Genomic DNA, 18,452 nt, shown 5'->3' with positions numbered 1-18,452 from the left:
TACTAGGGCAACATTTGTTTCTGCTCTTTTTTTCCCATCTTTTTAGAATCAGCCAATAACGTTACTATCCCTTCTGGTTGGTCCTCTTCTGGAAAGTCTGAGTTAATCCACAGCTGTGTGAATGTGAAAAAGGGACACAGCAGGCAAAGTCTGTTGGGTCTCTTGTCTGCTAATAAAGTGCACAGTCTGCAGGACAGATGTTAAGAGGATCTGTTAAATAAGTCAGTGGCAGAGATCCTGACCTCCGCCAAGGAACATTTTATTATTCCAGAAAGGGGCATAATTGCACAATTAGAAGAACCATAGCTTTTCTTTATAGATTTTTGCTCCTTGCTTCATCATTTGGTTGAAATATAGTATCAAGATCCATTCACTGAGAAGCAATGTGATAAATATGATTGGGTTTAGTACAAACTTCAGATTACAAGATTTCCCCAAATCCCCAGGAAATGGTTGGACCTTGGCTTTGCTTCAATCTTAAACAGTTTTGTTTATTCTGCATGTATCATTACACTATTTGCACAGTTTCACATGCCACAGGGTACCATTGTACTAAAGGGACTATGAATCTTAGCAAATATAGTTCCCTAACTATTAAATCTAGTGTAATGGGAAATGTAAACTAGAGATCAAATTAATAGAGGAATATCACATCATAAAGTTGTATGCTATACCTTATACCACTTTACCATTTACGGTGTGAATAAAATCATGTCTGCCACATGCATTGCAAATGCCCAAGTGTGGCGTAAAAGGCACTTTGTGATCTGACCCCTTGCTTACCTTTCCAATCTTACCAACTATTGCTCTTGTACACCTGGCCTGTGCCAGGCTGTCGTTTCCTGAAGGTGCCACGCTGTCTATTGCTTCTACGCCTACAGGCATCCTTGCTCTTTGTCTGGGGTGCTCTTTCTCTTCTCTGTTATCTCTGCTGCTCTGTATCCTTGCCCCATAAACCTAGTGAACTTCCACTCTCTTTTCAAGATTCAATTTTAACACCATCCCATCCATGAAGATTGCCAACATTTCCCCAGGCAGAGCTTAACACTTCTTCCTCCCATAGTGTTTTCATTCTGGATATACATCTATGTTAACAATTATCACATTGTCTACTAGATTGTGGGCCTTCTGAAGGCACGGATCAAGGCTTGATCTTAGTATCTTGCAAGTAGCAAATCATGCTTACTACACAAATAGGCACTTCATCAACATATGGGGAATTAATGTAGGAGCAGATTAATTATTTAATTTTTTCATGTCAATACAAGTTTATATTCTGGCCTTGTCACTGCTACCATCACTATTACAGGGTCTTATACTTTAATATACCTTAATATTTTTTTAAAGGATAATCTTCATTAGGTTGGTACATTCAATTGCAAAAAATATATCTCTACAAAAACTCACCCCACCCACTTGCACCTAGAATAGGTGGAAGTTATATTGGGCTATATTGTCCTCTTGGCCATGCTTCAATTTTGATCAATTCGTTTCTTATGAATTTATTTAAAAGAAGCAATCAAATTTAGTTCTTCACACTGTCGCTTCACAATTCCGCATATCCTAACCCAGGCCACTAACAAAGTATGTGGCTTTGGTCAAGTTAATCCATCTTTCTGGACCTGAGTCTCTTCAAATATAAAACCAAAAGATTCACATAATACTTGACAGTGTATAAAGAACTTTGGATACGGATTTTCTTTGTTATTCTTTACAACTGCCCTTTGGGGTATGTATTACTCCTAATCCCATCTAATGGAATCTGGGCATAGAAAGATTAATTTGGCCATGCTCATGGAACTGGTGGTAGAGTAAGGATTTGACCCTCAAGACCTCTGGGGGTCTTTCTGGCTCTGGAAATCTGTGCAATCTTACAGTCTCATTGTCTATGTGTGAAGGCTTTTCTTTCAGTATGGTGCCATTTTTTCTTGGTTAGTGGCAAGTCCAGTCTAAAGTATCTTTTTTGCTGCCTGGCCACCACTTCTTTCTAAAGAGCACTGCATGGGGCCTTATGCTTTTTGAACTCAGGAGCAGTCATTAAGCATAGGTATTAGGACAGAAAGATTTCAAAAAGCCTGTACACAACCAGCTTGGTCAACCAATAAGTGAATATATTTCTATACATATATACCACATGATTGCCCACATGTTATCTTTTCTTTATCACTTTCAAGTGTTGCTCATTTAGCTGATTTCCTCTCTAGGCTATTACCTTAAGAGGTCAATAACTTGCTTAGCTTGCTTGCCTAAGAGAGTACCTAAAGCATGTAGGATATGCTTGTTAAAATATTTTTTTTATGAATGAATGAATGGATGAGAGATACAAGTATAAGAGTATGGAGAGAAATGATGTTTATTGAGTACTTACTGTGTAGCAGATATTGTGCTAGGTGGCTGGATTATGTTACTTCATTTAATCCTTATAATATGGGAGGTATCATTATCTCCATTTCACTGATGAGGAGACTGAGGTGCAGGGGAAGTTATCTCAAGGTCTCATAGCTCTTTTTTTTTTTTTTTTTCTGGTCACAGAGCTCTGTTAACTGAAGGGGTCTTGAGGAACCAAGAAGCACTACTTTCTGACAGAAAACATGTCAAAGAGCATCTAGCTGCTGAAAGGTTGTTCCAATACATGGTGGCAAATCATCACCTAATGATACAGTCATCTTCCTGTTTCATAGTAAAGTATATCTGTGTTTGGTAATAGTGTTTTATAATCAGGAGATGTGGCAGAGGTGGATCTAAAGTCAGGAATGGTATGGTTGGACATAGATTAATTATGTATGACTATTTTGCTCTGCGACTAAGAAATGTCTCTTTATTAAAATGATTAAGAAATGCCTCTTTACCAACAGGACTGATAAATGGACGGGGAAGAGAAGGTCTTCCACCCAAATTAGTCATATCCAGGCCTCCACTATCTCAACAAAGCTTCCCGCTCTCTCTTGGTTGTGATACATCTAAGCCACTGATTTAACTGTGCATTATTCAGAGACTGCCCCTTGGGCCCTGGAGCAAACACTTGCTTGGAGGCAAAGAAAATGTTCTGAGCAGGTAAACAGCCACACTGCAGAGAGGGGTGTTTTTTTTGTAAGGGGGCTAAGGAACTCCTAAACTCTGGACGGCAATCCCAGTATAGTGAGGACTACTCGGAGCACGTGCTTCAATCCATTTACTGACAGTGAGTATTTCTCCTGCCTTTTTTTTTTTTTAATTTATTTGCTTTTTTTCTTTTTAAGCAGACCAAGTGATACTCCACTGAGAATGCAATGCTAAACCACTTTTCCTTGAGAGTTTTTAAACTGGGCCTCTGAGAAGGAGTTCGATACAATTCAATGACTGAAGTAATACCTTTGTCCATTTGAGCATTAAATGGCCCGTTGAAATACAGCTTAGTTAGAGGGAATTTCAGAAAATAGTACCTTCTAATTTTTTTTTAAATTTCTCTCCCAGCTGATGAGAGCAGAGCTTGGAAAATGCAGCTCAATCACTTTCCACAGCCTCTCAGGTCAGCCTCTCACCAGTGTTAATTAAATATAACCCCCTTAGAATACGAGAGGTTAAGTGAGAGCAATGCTGTGTTCTTCTCCAATATACTACTGTGAACACAAATGGCCATAATCTGTTTATAAGAAGGCTTCCTTGAGCACAGAGGTCTCACTAATGAAAAACTATAAGAGGAAAAGCTACATAATATGTCAACTGTTCATCACAAAGTATATTTTAAACTACCTGTTTCTATACCCATTGTGTTTAAATAACACATATCATAAAGGAAATTGGTGTAACAGATGGTTTCGGCTCTGGGTAGCAAATGGAGACCAGTTTTCAATGTGATAAAGTAAAACTGTAAAAGCCAGCACATATTTCAGTACCTAAAAGTCTTCCTTCCCCTCAAGTTAGAAAAATTTCCCCCAATAGCTGCAAGTATTAGTGTATTTTCTCTTTTTAGCAGATGCTGTATCTTCTGTAGCACAACTTGACCAGACTCTAAAACTGGAAAATTGCTGAAATAATGGTTCTATACCAGCTATTTTCAATTAGAAGTCTTTTTAAGCTATTGGGTTTACAGTTCCATACACTGTCCAGAGCTATTTGTAAACTAAATCACTTAAAATAAAGCTCTTTAATACTCTGTAATTAGTCTTGTCTCTCTGAACATGACTTTACTGTAAAGGCTCCTTCCTGACTCTCCTATTGTCCCAAGATTGCTGAGAAGAAAGCAGCCAAGCGATAATTCAACATTATTGCTGCTTCAGTGCACTAATCGCTTAAAGAGCAGCAAAGACTCTGTGCTCTCTGCCCCACAGCCCCAGCAGCCTCCTGGCCTGAGGCAGGCATCCCGACCCAGCCATGGCCAGATGTCAAGAGGAATCCCCAGCTCCTGATGCAGCAGGCGCTCCATTCCAGTATGGTCAAACATCTGCTTCCTCTGCTGGCATGCAACCTGCTGAACATGCTCAGAGGGCAGCACAGGCTAGGGATGGGCAAGGACACACTCCCCAGCTACTCCTGGAGACTCATCAAAACTTTGAAATTATAAGACAGCCCCAGAAACTCTCAGAAGAATAGAGCTATGGCATTCAGGAAAAACATTCTAAGCATTTTCCTCAAAAGAAAACTACAAAATAAGGTAACTCAGATTTCATGATAGGTCTTCTTATCCTTGTTAAATTCTGTTAGGCTTGAAGTTTCTTCTGGCCACCTAACTGGAAATTTGGAAACTACATGAACTCTCTGGGATTCTGAGAATGTCATGTTGACTTTGAAATTTTCCCCTTTTGTAATTTAATTAAATTACATTTAATTCACTTGAATATTGTAAGAGGGGAATAAGTTATGCAAGAAAGCATCTAAATGACTGTGCTTCCTACATATCGGTCAGCAGAGTTTAAAGCAAAGAATCCTGGTCAAAACACACTTAAACCATCTATTATGGTCCTATTTTGTTTAATAGATGAGTAATCTGGCTCAAGTTACTTGATCCATCGAAACTTCACTTTCTTCTTCTAAACTATGGGGATAATATTAAAGCACACTTATTATAAAACCTAAATATATAATTAATAATTATATAATATATAATAATATAGTATATAACATACAATTAAACTATAAAAAATAAATATGTATTATATGTGTGTTTGTATGTGTGTATCTGTATACATATAAATAATATCCATACTATTCTTATATCTGTTTTGTTTTGTTTTTAGAAAGAAATTCAGGTTTCCTTTGTTAACATCCAATTCACACATCAAATACAGGTTTCCTGCCAAGAATGAGTCCACTCATCCTATGGGATCTCCATAAATAGCATCCATAAAAACTAACGAACATTCCCAGGTCCTCACCAAATTTCATACTTACTTCACTCTGAAAGACAGACTTATTTATATACTATTATAATCAGAAATAATATTCCTTTACTGAAAGTCAGAGTATATGGTGTGCTTAATACAATTGAAAAGATGAGCTTGAGGAGAATTGTGAGTGTTCTAGCCAGAAGTGACTGCTGGAATAAAATTCTTAGTCTTGAAGACCAAAGCGAAGCTGAGGATAAACAATCGAGTAAGTCTGTTTTTAAAAATCTGCCCATCCAGGTTCAGATGTATAGGTAGACACATAAGAAGGGTATTTCCATTAAGACAAGTAAGATTTGCAATCCTAACTCTTTATCATACATTTCTTTCTGCATTTTCTCTTTCCCCACTAGAATGTAAACTCCGTGAGAGCAAGGACTTTGTTTTATTCACTGCTATTTCCTCAATATCTAAAACAGGTTTTCTCAAACTCAGCACTAGTGATATTTTAGACCAGATAATTTTTGTTGGTTGGGGTGGGGGGCTTTCCTCTCCACTGTAGGATATTCAGCAGCATCCCTAAAGGCTTTACCCACTAGATGCCCGTAGTATCTCCACCCTCATCCCCAAGTCATAACAAATAATATTGTGTCCAGACATTGTCAACTGAACCCTAGGGGGCAACATTGCCTCCCACTGAGGGTCACTGGTCTAGAATAATACTTGGCATGTAATAGGCACTGAGTAATTATTTGTTGAATAGTTGAATGATTAAATTTGTTATGTTTGAATTTTCATACAAACTTTTCCAAATTTCCTGAGCATGATCATTCATAAGCTCCCCTTAGATTTTGATACAATAACACGTTGAAACAGTCATAATCAAAGCAATAGTGTCATTTTGAGTAGTAAGAATTAAAAGAGAAAAGCTGTAATACTTCATTCTTACTTTAATTTAAATGAGTAAATGAATTAGAATGAGAATTTGATAAATATCCCCAAAATGGATATTCTAGATTAAAAACAACTCTATTTCAAATGGGCTTTGAATGAATACTGTATGTTTGCATTTTGTAGAATTTGAGATAGTCAACACATGTACACATTTTAAGCAATAACATTTTTATGCATATCAATCATTTATTTATTTTTGTTTTAGTTCATACTGCTCAAGGTCAATAGCATTAGGGACATTACTGATAAGGTACCCAAGGATCAAAGTCTAGATTAATTTATATATTACGACATCAAAGTTTGGTTACATGTATCATAGCTGGTGATATAAGAGAAATATGCAATGAGGAATGAACTCAGTGCAGTTTCCTGGAATTAAAGAATTCTGATTTAAGTCCTAAGTTTACCAAATGACCAAAAGGAAGGAGGTCTTGGGAAATTTATTTGGCTCTATTTTGCCTCCATTTTTTAGTGTATAAAAAGGAAATGCAAATACTTGGCCAACCCCACATTTAATAATTATAAATATAAAGATATTGGTATTTATAAAACTAAAAAAAAAAAAAAGCTAAATTAATTCCTCTCAGTCTGACTCAAGATGACCCTACTGATGTCATCAATTATAAGGGAACAATGAAAAATTGAATATACAATGATTTTTTTAATCTACACAGCAACCAGTAGAGTAACAGATTTTTGGGTTTATTTATATTTAGGAAAGAATCCACTATTAGTGTCATTTAGGCTTGGAAGTTTGTGTGTAGGTAGGTAAGAGAATCCAGTTAATATCCTAATCCTAATAATCTAGAACGGTCAAAATAAAGCACGATTGTTTCAAATCAGTGTAGAGAGCTTAAATTGTTATAAATTTCCGTGAACTTACAGTTTAGATGGATTTGCACAAATATACATATCTGTAGCATATGAACTTTTCTACAAATAAAAGATAAAGGAAAATTGGCAGAGTAGTATTAACTATGTGCCAGCTCTAGTGGTCAGTTTTGTCCGTCCACTGGGGCATGTCTGTTAGGGGAATCCATCCAACTGTAGCTTCTCAATCTCTTTTAATTAAAATATCATTAAAATATTTTTGGATTGGAAGAATTAATATTGTTAAAATACCCACACTACCCAAAGCAATCTACAGATTCAATGCAATCCCTATCAAAATCCTAACGGCATTTTTTACAAAAACAGAAAAAAAAAAAAACCCTAAAATTCATATGTAACCACAAAAGACCCTGAATAGCCACAGCAGTCTTCAACAAGAATGAAGTTGGAACTATCACGCTTCCTAATTTCAAAACATATAGTTTTTCAATAAATGGTATTGGGAAAACTGAATATCCACATGCAAAATAATTAAATTGGATCTCTATCTTAAACTATACATAAGAATTAACTTGAAATGGATTAAAGACTGAAATGTAACACTTGAAATCAAAATCTCGAAGAGGTATCTTCATTCCCATGTTCACTGAAGCATTATTCACAATAGCCAAGGTATGGAAGCAACCTAAATGCCCATTGGTGGATGACTAGATAGAGAAAATGTGGTATATACATAAAATGGAATATTATTTAGCCTTAAGAAAGGAGGAAATCCTGCCATTTGTGATGGTGTGGATGAACTTGTAGGACATTATGCTAAATTAAATACACCAGACACAGAACGACAAATACTGTGTAATATGACTTACATGAGGAATCTAAAATAGTCTGACTCACAGAGGTAGAGAATAGAATGGGGTTGAAAGGAGTGGGGGAAGAGGGAATGGGAGGTATTAGTCAAAGAGCACAAAGTGTCAGTTAGAGATCTACTATATAGCATAGAGCATATGGTTCAGAATTCTGTACTGTATACTTAAAAACTTACTATGATGGTAGATCTTATGTCATATATTCCTATCACACAAGGTAATAATAATGATAATAATAATAATAGTGGGTGATGAATATGTTTATGGCATAGTTTGTGATATGGTTTCATGGATGTGTACTTATCTCCAAACTCATCCAATTGTATGTAATAAATACGTGCAGCTTTTTGTATGCCAATCATACCTCAATAAGGTGATTTTTAAAAACAATTTTGTCCTGCTCAGTCTGTTCTATTACCTGACATGTCAAAATATTTCACCACATCTTTTTCTGATTTAAATTTCCTAAATGTTGCATATCCTGACTTATTCTATGATTGGAAACTGGAGTGAAGCATTTCTGAAAACACTAGAATGTTTTGCTTTCAAACCTCCCAATGTATCCTGAATCACGCCATCTTTCTGATTTCCCAGGTAGCCCCTTATAACATACACACATACAGATACATAATACATGATACCAACCAAACAATACTTTGAAACTCCAGTTTGGTGAAAAGTAAAAAGAGGAATAAAAATACCTGTCACTATTTTAGAAACCATTGCATCTTACAAGCCGTCTATTTAAATACAAGTATTCACACACTGGGAGCTCCCTGTTGAGTAGATTAATTAGTGAGGCTGGAGCTAAACGCATGTTGGTAGAAATCTTACATTAAGAGAGATGGAGAACTGCACTAATTTTCTAATTCCAAGGTTCTGGGCTCCTGGTAAACCATCTCTGTGAGCACACCTGAGCATCCCATCAATCACATAACTTAAACACAGTGATTAACAGGGCTTGGATGTGAGAAGAGCCATACTTTCTCAACTTTCAGGCATCACCTTAAAACCTACTGAAAATCACATTTCTAAAAGAAAATCCAGTTTGCCCAATGTTTCAATGTGTGGGTAGGTATAAACTTACTCTGTTTCACTGAATATAAGTTCAACTTCAAAACACTAGGAAATGTCTTCATATTTTGCACCTTCTTTTTTTAAAGCTTTTTTATTTTTGAGAAAGAGGGAGGAGGAGCAGAGAGAGAAGGATAGAGAGAATCCCAAGCAGGCTCCACGCTGTCAGCACAGAGCCCAACGTGGGGCTGGATCTCAGAACCATGAGATCATGACCTGAGCGAAATCAAGAGTCAGACGCTTAACCAAATGAGCCACCCAGACACCCTGCACCCTTCTTTGACCTGCCTATATTTCTTTAACCCCCGTCAAGATTCACTTGATACCTGGTGTTTTTGAAGAGCATACCTAAAAATAAAAATCTGTTTATGTGAAATAGGGCCTCACTAAAAACAGGGCACCTGACTGAACATATCCAAGAAAAATGTTTTCAGAGCAACTTGGGTCCCAGATAGCAACCAAAGATGATATTCATTAATTCATTCATTTCACCAAATGCTATGCCAGGCAATATTGGGGATTCAACAGTAAACAAAAGAGACCAAATCCCTGAATGCAGTGACTTACATTCTAGTAGATTGGAGCTGCCCCTCAGAAGTACTTCAGGCAGCAAAGGTAGAATAAAATTGCTTATTGGAATGTTGGAAAGTGTTTTCCTATTTTGCTGATTTTTTTTTTTTTTTGGAAATCTAATACATGACACCTTATCCCACTTACTATTCACAACAAACCTGAAAAATGATTATTATCCCCCTTTTACAAAAAAAAAAAAAGCAATTAGAGAACAGTATAGGACAACATAGCAAGTAACAGTGGAAACTCTTTCAAGATTCTGATTCCAAAGCGGAGTTCATTCCATTAGTCCACAGCTCATCTACTCCCAGTTGTAATGGTATTCCCGAGTTCCATCACACTCTTAAGTCAAAGGGGGTGAAGGCAGGCTGATTAAGAGAAAAGCAAGCATTTCCCCTCAAAGCACAACTCCATGGTTGGCATCCTCAAAACAAGCTTTGAATCAGTGCATTCCTTTTTCTCCACTGGGTAGCTAGTAATAGGTCACTCTAATCAACTCTTTATTCAACTCTCTATTAGAAGTCACAACCTCCCAAGCTTACCCAGAAAAACTAACTCACCCTCTTGTTTCTCTAAAGCACTGAGGCATGTTTACAACTGCAAACAAGAAAATAGGGTATGAGCCAGAGAAGAGCATCTGAATACAGTATCATAAAGATTCAGGCTGGACCTGAAATAGAATTAGAGCATTCTCAAGGTTGATGGGTACTTCTTCACGTTCCATTTGTAGCATGAAAATTGACAATATCATTTAAATAAAATATGTGTTTGCATTTACTTCTGCAAAAACTTCAATTGTTCTCCTCCATCTTCGCAAACTTGGCAAGACTTTAATAGTTTCATTTAAGAGTAACTTACGATTTATAGGTTTTCCTAGTGTTTTAAGGCTCTAATTATACTCCTTTCCTCAAATCTCCCCGAAAGTACACATAATGCTCATCAAATAAAAGTGAAGATGTACTTATATTGATATTTTTCAAATTTTCATATTTAATTCCTTTCATTTTAGGCTACTACCCATACTATCATTATAAGAATTTGTCTGTTAAAATATGTTCCAACTAAAGCTTGGTAGGCTTTGAATGCTCGATAAAAATCATTCTCTGAGGCTAATGAAGACAGAAACTCTGCCTGTAACAATATTAAGTTTGTTTTCACTGGTGATTCACAGACGTGAGCAATCTGTCAGTAATACATTGAGTGAAATTACTTGTCTTGTAGGAATAACTGCTGACAGTCACTTTATCTCAGGGCTGACCCAAACATATCCCTGCTGACAAACAAATTACTATGTCTAACTTTGAAAAGGTAACTAGCTTGTTTTTAATTTTGATTGGTCTTTCAGAATACCCTATACATATACTCAGTCCCATCCTTCATTGTATTAAAAAAAAAAGCCACAAAAAGTGTTTTGGGGGGACAGGTGTGAATTAATGAGAAAGAAAAAAAAAGAAAGGAAAGAAAAACTCCATCATTTGGCACTAAGAAAAAGAACTGTGATTGCTTCTTTCCAAGACCATTATGCAGATAAAACTGGTAAGTGCGTCTACCCAATATTAAGACTGGCAGGGCCGCCAGTGACTGACTGGGTGAGTGAACACATTACTGAGACAGTATTGTAGGAATTAATTTTCTTCAATAAAGTGATTTTTAAGGCTCATATATTTCACAATCTAAACATATGTCACTGTTTCATAAACAAAATAAATGGATTAAAATAATACATTACCAATATGCTGACATGTGGAGATATTTTAATTAGAAATTCTTAAGCTGTGTGATATTTAACTGCTGTATTTGCTAAAGAGAAGCATGCATCATTTAATAAGAAGGCATGAGACAGGTGTATCACTTTGCACGATATGGTAGGGATTGTATTTAACATAAGCTACATCTATGAAGCAACATTACTCCCAATTAAAAACAAAACAAAATAAAATTACTTTTAAGGATCTATCATATTGAAAGTAACCACATATAATTAATTGATACATTAAAACCACTTTTTCATTAAGGAAAAAAAAGAAGTAACTCAGAGCTTAGATTCTGAGATAATATTTCTTCAGAAACAATTTAACATCTTAGCTATTTAAAGGCCATATTTACATGACTGCCTCATTATACTGGTCCCCCTCCCTTAACATTCTTTTTGATGTACTTGAAGAACCAATGCTAACATAGCTGAGGAAAGCAAATGGCAACTGGTCCTGAAATTTATACGGGTAGAGAATTGGAATAAGTAGCAATATAATATATTGTTTACTGTAGCAAGTGCCCTCTGTTCTCTAAAGGTCAAAAGCACTGTAACCTTAGAGTTACAGTTTCTGATTGTTCCCAGGGTTAAATACATTATCAAAATTAATGGTTCAAGCCCCTCAACCTTCAGATATATGAGTATTCATGCCTCCATCTGCTGAACTGTTCAACTAAAAATAGCATTCTTCGGCCTTCTCTCTCCTAATATTGTGCCCCTGAGGCAGAGAACACCATGCCTTAGATCAGCACAGAGGACCAAAAAAAGAAAGAAAGAAAGAAAGAAAAAGGAAAAGGAAAAGAAAAAGAAAAAGAAAAGAAAAGAAAAGAAAGGAAAAAAAAAGAAAAGTCTTTCCTGTATCTTCCTTATTTTAAAGAAAGAAAGAAAACTGTAATATGCTAATGTAAGGAGGGTCTTTCCACTTTAAATACCTTTTTTATACTTGATAAGAAAATTTCAGGCTTTCCGTCTAGAACTATAAATGCTGTTAAAATTTATCCAGGCTCATTAATGTTAAAAGTGACAACCTTCGAAGAACAAATTAGCTGTGACATCAGGTAGAGAGGACCAGTTCTGAGCAATGCAGCCAGATGTATACGAAAGTAGTGAGGTAGGGTGATGGTGGCATGTATATGTTATGGGCTTTTCTTCCTAAGAATCTCTGTTTAGAAATAAAACCAGTTAACATAATTGTAATGTTTCCTTAGTGTCAACAGTCTATCATAACCGTGATTGGTAACAGGGTTGTAACATTTTTGCTTGTCAAAGGAAGGGAGAATTAGAAAAGAAAGCAGACTTGGAAATCAATAAAGCAGATACTGTTCAATATTCTCTCTACTTTTGCTTAATATTTAAAATGTCAAATGTCTGGAGTAGCTTAGATATGTGTGTCTACTGTGCTTTTTGTGGGTGTCCCAATAAACATGTGATACTCATACCAGACAAATTTGGGAAACTTGCCTTTTAAACAAGGTCAGCCTTTTCTCACCAGTGTACCGTATAAGCAAACAGAGCAGGAGTTTCCTGACATGCAGGGGGGCAGGGGGGAAGGTGCAAAAAACGAAAGCAAAGAAACAGAGTGAGAATAATAAAAAAGATCCAGAAAACTTTCAAATGGGCAAAGTCGGCAAAGTCTGAGGAGGTCCTGCACGAAGGGGCTCTATTTATCCTAATGAAAGTGACAGGCATATGGCAGAGGTTGTGCTTCTAGATCAGCGTTGCTACAGAACTACATAGATCTGGCACTCATATACATGACATCATAATTTCCAGAAACCCAACAGAAGCCAGATTTGACAGCACAGGGGGTCGGTGATGGTGTCAGGGAGAGAAGTCAATCTAAGTGAAAAATTAGCAAAAGAAGTGATTGGGTAGCAAACTGCTACCAGAAAAAGGCTGCTGGGCTAGATCTCAACACCTCAAGCGAAAATAAAAGTCAAAGGGAGGAAGTCTTGAATTTGAGCCAGGACCACCTGCTTTCACATTCATCCAAGCACTTAAACATTTAACAAACTATCTGTCCTGAGTGGGTAAGCTTGTTAACTGTCATCACACAGAAAGTCTTGTCCCTAATATGCAGTTATCTGTCCATTTTAGCAATCCCAGGCCTGGTAGATCTTCAGAATGTCCAGAAATACAGCCCCTTCTCTATAGCCAAAAGAAAGCCTTACAGAAGAAATCCCTTCTTACTCTATATAAGATAGCAGATACTTTGACAGTATATGCCTGGTCATGTCTGGGTGGGAACCCCCCCGTATACTTCTTATATCAAAGTGAAAGGGAAAGAGGAAGGCAGGCCACAAACTTGGGAACTCTTCCTCAGGCTACTTCCAAGGTGGCTTTTGATCTTGTCCTCTTTTTTCTTCTTAGGAGTGAGCCTTCTCTATTATTTTTCAAAAATACAGTTTCATAAGCAGCAGAGAAGATAATGCCAAAGGGATACTCTATTTATTATATAGTATTTGATACATATAGACTGCCAGAGCCAATAGGACTTGCATTTATATGTCACTTTGCTAGATGTAATTTTTTTCTTTTCTTTTCTTTTTTTTGAGTTGAGTTTCCCATCCTAGGTTAGAATATAAAATTTGGTATTAGATCTAACCTAGTAAGTTATAGTGTGTTTCAGTCTGAGTAGCCTGTCTCAATTTGTGTGTGTGTGTATGTGTGTGTGTATGCATGTGTGTATGTGCACGTGTGTATGCGTTTGCATGTATGTGTGTGTGTGTGTGTGTGTGTGTGTGTGTGTGTGTGTGATTCAAACAGATAACTGGCAACCCTTCAGTAGCTGATAATCCTGGAGAGGAACCCCAGTGATATAAGAGAGAAATCCAGCATGAAATTATAAAGAAGGAGTAGACACCTATGGCAGAAAAGGGTTTGGTTTTCAAAATAGCCATAAAAACCATCTTCTCCAGGTGGTAAGAATATCCCACAAAAACAACCAAGAGCTTTATTGGAAGTTAAATATGAAAGGGACACAACAGAAGTCAATGGGGCAAAAAGCAACCAGTCAGGCCCAGACACCCAGCCCTACCTCAGCCAGAGAAAACAAAATTTGGAAACCTGAATTAGACAGAGTCAGGAATCCTAGGTACTAACTCTAACTCTGGGAATATTGTGCAGCCTTGGTCTCTCTGAGCCTCTGTTGTTTTGTCTATACAAGCAGAATTATATTTTATCAACTTTGCAGCATGTTATATGGTCAGATGAGATTTTTTAAATGTTTAAGTATTTTTAAACTCTATACTACACTATACTTAAAAGGAACAAAAAAGTAAGGGAAAGGGCAATGGTTTTGAAGGCACTTGTAAAGAATTTGCCTAAATATATAGCAGTAAACAACCTAGGTCATTAGGGGCATTGGTCTGGGCCTTGCCTTTTTCTTTGAAAGAAAAGGAGCAAAAATGAGCCTCCTCAGGAATAAGAAAAAGGGAAAGGTCACGTTTCAGTGTTTAGGTTGAGTGTTTGCCACTTAAAAAAAGAAAAATGCCTAGAATATGACTGAACAATCCAGTCCCCCACCCAATCAAGCACCAATGGAAGCATTCATACCTCAATCTGTTTGTGGTTGTAAGAGTGGCCACCACCATGTTCAAAGGTGTCCAAACTCCTGCCAAAACGGTCACTTAGGCCCTTTAGCCTTGGGTTAATTTGTGGGTGGGAGACATGACCCTTCTGTTTAGTAGCATATTCAGAAAAAAAAAAGACAAAACATACTGTCAGAACTCATGAAACAGAACACATATTTCTAAATCCAGGGTACTGACCACACCAAAGAATAGAAAGTAGAAGGCTTAGGACCCAGACACTCTCTTTCATAGGAACTTTGTTATAGGACCAAGCAATGGTACTGGTTTCATACTTCTGCCTCTGACTCAAGAAGACATTCTATAGCATAGCTATGGGAAAAGGAGAAACAGATTAGGTTTATTACAAGTGAGGTTTCCGTTTAGGTTTTTCTAACTGCAGTTCCAGTGTTAGCAGTGGGGAAGGTAAAGTTTTGGAAGAGAGGTGGGTTGCTGATACTGTTAGGCAAAATTCCTAGCTCTGGTAGGCTGTCCATAATAGGTAACATCAGCAAGGCTTACAGGATGAGGCTTATGACAAAAACTCAGACGACTGCAAAAATTATTTATTTGCAGACCTAATTTAAAATGCTCACAATGATGTTTTCTCATGGTAAAATATTTGCGCATCTCTTATATCCAAGCCATAAAGGGAATAGCAAAGAAGAAAAAAAAAAATGCCTAGCCAGATGCTATTCCTGGTAAGAAAATTCAAAAATAATCAGAGTAAATTAAAAGAATAAAAGACTATCTTTAAACTTTCCACTGTACTGAAATTCAAGTTCTTCACTATCATGTATTTTCTAAATGTTCAAATACTGAAAGTTTAACCATTATTTCAATGATATCATTGTTTGTTTTTGTTAAAATATGTATTCACATTTAAAGTCAACGTCCCATTAAAATGGCAGTGTTAGAAGGATGTAAAGATCACCTGGTCCTGTTGTAAACCCCTCACTTTATTGTGAAGAAGATAAAGTACAAATGTTTTTTTATCCACCTTCCAAAACACTTTCTTCACAAGCTTAGCATATAAGTAAAGAACCCTAATCCAGAACTTGGTCAGATACCATGCCCAGACTTTCAACTTGGCATGAAGATAAAAATGAGAACGAGGGTACACATTTCTAGAGCAATATGTTTACATAAAATAGTTAAGGTAATTTGATAATAACTCCCTATTCTGTAAGCTACAAGAAGTAAAATACCCAACATTGTTTTCTGCTTTGATGTTTATGTGTAAAAGATAGTCAGGACATAAATGGAGACATGGATGGAAAATTGATAAGGAAAAAGCTGACATATCCAATAGCAACCAGCAATAAAAATTTGTAAAACCATTAACTCACTTGATAGAAAATACATAGTACTGAGTCATAATATCATTTTTCCTTTAAAAATACTGAAATTGGCAGTTTCCTCTCCTATTTTGAGTACAGTAAGTACACAAGGTGTTAATCCTTCTAGGCTATGCTTAAAAATTTTTTAACACTCAGGCCATTATTTAGCATACAGCTGGTTAGCAGTTTTCCACTAAGGAACTGGCTTGTATCCCACAGTTTTTTCTTCTGTCACTTACCTGGAGCTGTAAAGGGCTGAGTCCAGAAGTAGCAGCAGCTGCCATTGTTGATGAAATGAACTGTACAGGGTAGTTATCACCTGTCGGAAAGAACAATGCATACAGGTTTAGACAATGCACAGGGAATAGCAGCAGACAAGTACAAACATGGTTCTTGGATTGCCTGAGCTTTACAACATTGCTCTAAGCCCAAACATCTGCAGAAACAAAAGGCTTAGTTGGGCATAGACTTGCAGTGCTGCCTTGGAACTTTTTGTTAACAGATAGCTGGTAGGCAAACTGGCAAAACATGAATGTGATGTTAAAAAAATTAAATGTGCAATTCAAGCATGTTCACTCCATTACAAATCTTGTAATACATCATTTTTTTAAGAGTAAAAAAATATCTTAAAGCCAGGCTGACAGTTCACTGAGAAAGTATTAAGGTTTTTATGTTAGAACAACAAAAAGTTTTGGCTTGGTAGGCAAGGCAGAGTATTAGAGTCCAAAAAAGATCATGAGCTATTGACTGTCCATAGCCCCAAACTTTATTTTATAAAAAATAAAGAAAAAAAATTTTAAAGATGCAACTTCTTTCATTTGATGGGGTGAGTAGGAAGCTAATCTTATCTGCCAACATTCTATGAAGTGCCTGGTATCGCAAAGAGAGTGGAAACCATATTCTACATGGGATGTTTGTACTAAAGGTCTGGTAGAGATTGAACATGGTCCAGCTGAGATCAAGGCTACATCTTAATGTCTTACTCCATACCACTCCTGAGAAGGGTAATAAAACACTTTCTGCGACCTGAGAACACAGACTGTGTGCAGCGACGTGAAGAACCAAGAGAAAGTAATGAAGAATGTATTGTGATAGTGGTAACTGAAGTCAAAATTAATACTTGTGGATAAATTACACAATATCAGTGATTTAATGGAGTATCACTTTGGCTGCAGCTACTTATTTAAAGTCAGTGTTATGTACTATCTCTAGGCTATATTTTAATAGGCTGTTCCTCCACACATTTTTGACATTTGTAATAATCATGCTGTTTTGCATGAACTTTTCCACACCGAAAGCTGAATGTAATAATGAAGAGAGAGTGTAGAAAGAATCACAGTAATAAAGGTAGTCAATTGGAAAGCAATAAAATCTCTTTTTTCTGCATGGACACTGATACCTGGAGCCTTCCTGGCGCTCCCAGTTCCCTGGAACTCATCCTGCTTGCCACATGAAGTGCTACTCAGCTGGCCCAATGTAAATGTTAAGTTGCTTTCACTTTTAACAAATTGTGAGCTTCTAATCTACACAGTCTCTTTGCATCATATCCATAATACCTCATCAGACCATTGAGCACAGTGTGTGCTTGTACACAGTCCAGTAACAATTGGCTTCTGATTGCATATGGAGCACTGCTACAATGCATTCACTCACACTATATTGTGCTGGTCTCCTATGGAGTAATGTTCAAAATATCTGATCTTGTTTTTTCCCTTCCATGAGGCTGATTTTGGTTTGCAGGGCTACATGAGCTTTTTAAAAAGGATAACTAGGCCAAATTATTTTTTATAGTAAATGACTGTCGCTTTATGCTTAAATAATTCTGCTGATCTTCTTGATATTTAAACTAAATTATCTGAAGAAAGAATGTCCTAATTTAAGTCAAATAGTATTTCTTTGGTTGATATCTTATCAGGTTCAAAAAAAAATCACAAAACGATACTGAATTAATGATGCTTCAAAAATAGGAGAAAAAAAAATCACCATTCCAACCATCAACATGGACTGCCTCCCGGAACATTTTAGAGCTGTTCTTTCTTTAAATATCATGCATTATTCATACTAACTCGAAACCACAACCCCCCTCCCTGTAAGTTTAATACCAGTTGCTTTATTTGTACTAAAACATTTTTCATGTCAAACATATTTAAAAAAATCAAACTCTAAAAGAATTCCCTGGGGCACTC

The 18,452-nt window shown here is 36.6% G+C and overlaps 1 protein-coding gene across 26 annotated transcripts in view; it reads right to left on the bottom strand.

Moving 5' to 3' along the window:
* Positions 1-18,452, bottom strand: part of SOX6 (SRY-box transcription factor 6) — a 687,546-nt gene that overhangs the window by 95,798 nt on the left and 573,296 nt on the right. For 19 of the 26 annotated variants that reach the window (XM_049617879.1, XM_049617886.1, XM_049617897.1 and 16 more), the window contains 2 exons: positions 16,506-16,585; positions 14,913-15,035 (listed from right to left, as the gene is read on the bottom strand). In XM_049617879.1, the coding sequence (XP_049473836.1) occupies positions 14,913-15,035; positions 16,506-16,585 (203 nt within the window). The remainder of the gene's footprint in view (positions 1-14,912; positions 15,036-16,505; positions 16,586-18,452) is intronic. The other 7 variants (XM_049617930.1, XM_049617970.1, XM_049617946.1 and 4 more) reach the window with 1 other exon arrangement.

Source organism: Panthera uncia, chromosome D1 (assembly GCF_023721935.1).
Source record: "Panthera uncia isolate 11264 chromosome D1, Puncia_PCG_1.0, whole genome shotgun sequence".
In the NCBI taxonomy this organism is placed as follows: domain Eukaryota; kingdom Metazoa; phylum Chordata; class Mammalia; order Carnivora; family Felidae; genus Panthera; species Panthera uncia.
Note: the sequence above shows the minus strand (reverse complement) of the source record. Positions and strands in the feature narration are given on the sequence as shown.